Below are 3,465 nucleotides of genomic sequence, written 5' to 3' on the forward strand. Positions count from 1 at the left end.
GCAGTGGCGCAATCTCAGTTCACTGCAACCTCCGCCTCCCGGGTTCAAGTGATTCTCCTGCTTCAGCCTCACGAGTAACTGGAATTACAAGCATGTGCCACCATGCCCGGCTAAAGTTTGTATTTTTAGTAGAGACGGGGTTTCACCATGTTGGTCAGGCTGGTCTTGAACTCCTGACCTCAGGTGATCTGCCCCGCTTGGCCTCCCAAAGTGCTGAGATTACAGGAGTGAGCCACCATGCTTGGCCCCTGCTGGGCATTTCTAACTGAGTGTTTCCACAGGCATCAAAACTGAACTTTGGGAATTATCCTAGTCTTCTCCTTTTCCCTTAGACTCCATCTTCAAATAGGCACCAATAACTGTATTTCCTATCTTCTAAATATTCCCCAAATGCATTCTCTCCTCTCCCTTCCAATTTTATTCAAGTTCTCATCATCTTCAGCCTTTGTGTGACAACTTTGCCCCTCTACTTCCATCCACAGCATTTTAATCCATTCACCCATTCTTTCATGGATTTATGTAACTTATACTTTTACAAAGAGCCTAATCTGATGCTTTTACTGAGCCACTGTGTTAAGCTCTAGATTGAGCTGAGTCTGGGAGAAAGACCGAATAACCAACAATGGCAATACAAATAAATTGATGTTGTGCTGGGGTGAGCCTAGGATACTGTGGGGAGGGGGATATACCTAATTTATCCTGTAAGGATGTAGTCCTCCTTCCTGACCCAATCAGGATCTTTCTAAAGTGCAAACCCAACACTGGCACTTTGTGGCTTAAAAACATTCCATGTCTTGGCTAACACGGTGAAACCCCGTCTCTACTAAAAAAATACAAAAAACTAGCCAGGTGAGATGGCGGGCGCCTGTAGTCCCAGCTACTCGGGAGCTGTCTCTTATACACATCTAGATGTGGGTGGGGGGCAAGGGCAGGGAGGTGGAGGGTCCCTGCATGGGAAAGGGGAAAGTAAATTTCATGGAGGAGGGATAAGCATTTAGAATTACTTGGTTGTCTTTATATTTTAGGCCTGTCATCATAGCTCTGTTCCCATCATAAAGGGAAAGGAAATATGAAGGACCGAAGTAAATGTCATAACATCTATTGAATTCAGTCTAGAAAGACCTGAATCCTTATAGCAGGTCAGGGTGGCCCTCTTACTGAAGGTAATCCCTATAGATATGAATTTCTGTAACACAGGTAGACATGCTCATGCACAGGATGGCATGTTTTTACAAGTTCATCTGTACGCAGCATGCCACTAACAGGACTGTCAGGAGGACTAATCGTAGGCTGAGGCTTGGAATCAGCAGGGCCAGAGGACACAGCTCTCCCCTTTGGTAACAGAACTCAAAGCTTTTGGGCACCCAGCATGGGCCTGGCATGCAGGGGTGTCAGCCTTTTAATGGAGTTCCACCAAAGGGACTAAGGTCTTTGTCGTGTCAGAACAGCAAGTCTCCTGGGGACTGTCCAGGGTCCTGGGCCATCTCTGCTTTAGGGTCTGTAGGCTCTCTAGGCCCTATATCTGGGGTGGGCCCATGACCCTTCTGTTTTTAATAATTTTAGTTCAGCTACCTGTTTCTACCTGGGCTTTATATGAATCTCCCCACTTTTTGTCTGCATCCACCCTTGTATTCCTTGGCCCACTTGCCTGCTTCTTTTCCACACAGGTGGTACTGCCATTTCCAAAAGGGGCAGCTATCTGCTGAATGTTCAGGTTCCCAGATCTTTTGGATTAGAGGATGCCCATGGGCCTGTCACAGGCCTCTGTAAGGCCACATGGGCTCACCTGTCTGGATGGCATTCAGGGCTGCATCCTTCTCCCACTGGAAAAGATTGTTCACCTGAGCACCAAACTCCTCTCTATGCATTGCCTTAGCCACTTCCACCAGCTCTGTCTGCTTAGCAGGGACCACTGGGCGGGCTGTGTAACCTAGGATGGGAGGGGATGAGTAACCAGGGGGAAGTGAGAAGGCCCTAAAACTAAGAGAAGGGGCCATGTCCAAGAGTAACCCAGTCTCCTCCTCCTGGGGCAAGTCAAGAACAGTGAACAGTAGTGAGAACAGGACAGGGGAGAGGACAGGTGCAATTACAGCTAACTCCTTTCTTCTTCTTCTTGCCTAGTTGGTGTCCAGGTTGGGCTGTGTGATCAGTGCTGTCACTGGCATCTACTCCCTTTTCAACCTCTCCTGCTTCTTCCTCCTGCTTTTCAGATGCGTCCATTTGGACCTGGGCTGAAGGGCCTGAAGGAGAGTGTTCTGGAAGGCTCTCAGATTCAGAGAAATGGGTAGACCTCCTTGTCCATGGGACCTCATTGGAAGAAAACTCAGAGGAGAGGTCTTCCTTCAAAGTATCAGAGGAAGACAGAGAGACATAGTTTCGTGATTGGGGAGGAAGAGTAAGGTGTTTCTCTGGTACCACTGAGATGGGACTATCCAATGAAGCCTCATAGGTAGGGGTCCCTGAAGGAGTCTCAGAGATGGAAGGCTCCTGATGGATTTCAGGGGAATAGGCCTCTAAGGGGATCTGGGAAGGGGATGGCACCAAAGGGGATTCAGAGGTATGGGGCTCTAAGGGGGTCTCAGAGGTGGAAGGCTCCAAGAAGCTTTCAGAGATACGGTTCTCCTGTAAGTCCTCAGCAGAGGGGTCCTTTGAAAGGGGGTGCTCCTCTGCATCCATGGTGGTATGAGGCTCTTCTGTGATCTCATCTGCTTCCATCTAGTGGTAGAACAGGGTACAGGCTTCATTAGTTTGGAAATAATGAACCCTGTAAGTCAGGGCACAGCCCAGGGTTCGCAGTGCATTATGGAATTTGGATAAGATTCTCAGTGCACCTGAGATATCAGAGGGAAACAACATGAACTCTGGGTCTTAGAGTGTGATGCCAGGAGGTTCACCCATGTGTCCAGACCTCATATGGCAGGCTGCTGTGGCTTGTTAGGGAGGTGGAACTTAAAGATTGAAAGACTGAAGTAGTTAGAATCTCATCAGTAGATGGTAGCAGAGAACCATGTCCCAGGAGGGAGTCTGAACACCGCCACTTGGCCAGTCCAAGAGCAGGGTCCTTGGCATTTCGTAAAACCCTGGAGGTCAGACCATGGAGTTTTAGAGACTGGCAATACCAAGCCAAAGTTGGGGTTGGCTCCTGAGAGTGCAGGGGAATGCTATGTCGCATAAGGCAAGACTCTACACACAGCCTGGTTTTGTCTAAGCACCACACACATCTTCCTCCCTTAATGATGTCATTCATGTTCAAAGCTTCAACTACTTCCCGTTGTGTACCAATGACTCCTAAATTCAAATTTCTAGCTCAGACCTCTTTCAACCTCTGTACTTCACACTCATATCCACCTGTCTGCTGGCCTTCCATTCCCTTCCCTCCTGTCCCCTCCTGTCCCCTCCCCTGCCCTCCCCCTCTCTCCTCCCCCTTCCCTTCCCTTCTCTTTTCTTTTGTGATGGAGTCTCGCT

At 48.7% G+C, this 3,465-nt stretch overlaps 1 protein-coding gene across 1 annotated transcript in view; it reads right to left on the reverse strand.

Moving 5' to 3' along the window:
• FAM221B (family with sequence similarity 221, member B) overlaps nt 1-2,715 on the reverse strand; it is a 15,168-nt gene extending 12,453 nt beyond the window's left edge. Inside the window, exons 1-2 of the mRNA XM_011980143.1 lie at nt 2,118-2,715; nt 1,787-1,930 (exon numbers count right to left, since the gene is read on the reverse strand). Coding sequence (XP_011835533.1) covers nt 1,787-1,930; nt 2,118-2,715 — 742 coding nt within the window. The remainder of the gene's footprint in view (nt 1-1,786; nt 1,931-2,117) is intronic.
• Between the last annotated feature and the right edge of the window lie 750 nt (nt 2,716-3,465).

This window comes from Mandrillus leucophaeus, unplaced genomic scaffold (assembly GCF_000951045.1).
Source record: "Mandrillus leucophaeus isolate KB7577 unplaced genomic scaffold, Mleu.le_1.0 Scaffold208, whole genome shotgun sequence".
In the NCBI taxonomy this organism is placed as follows: Eukaryota; Metazoa; Chordata; class Mammalia; order Primates; family Cercopithecidae; genus Mandrillus; species Mandrillus leucophaeus.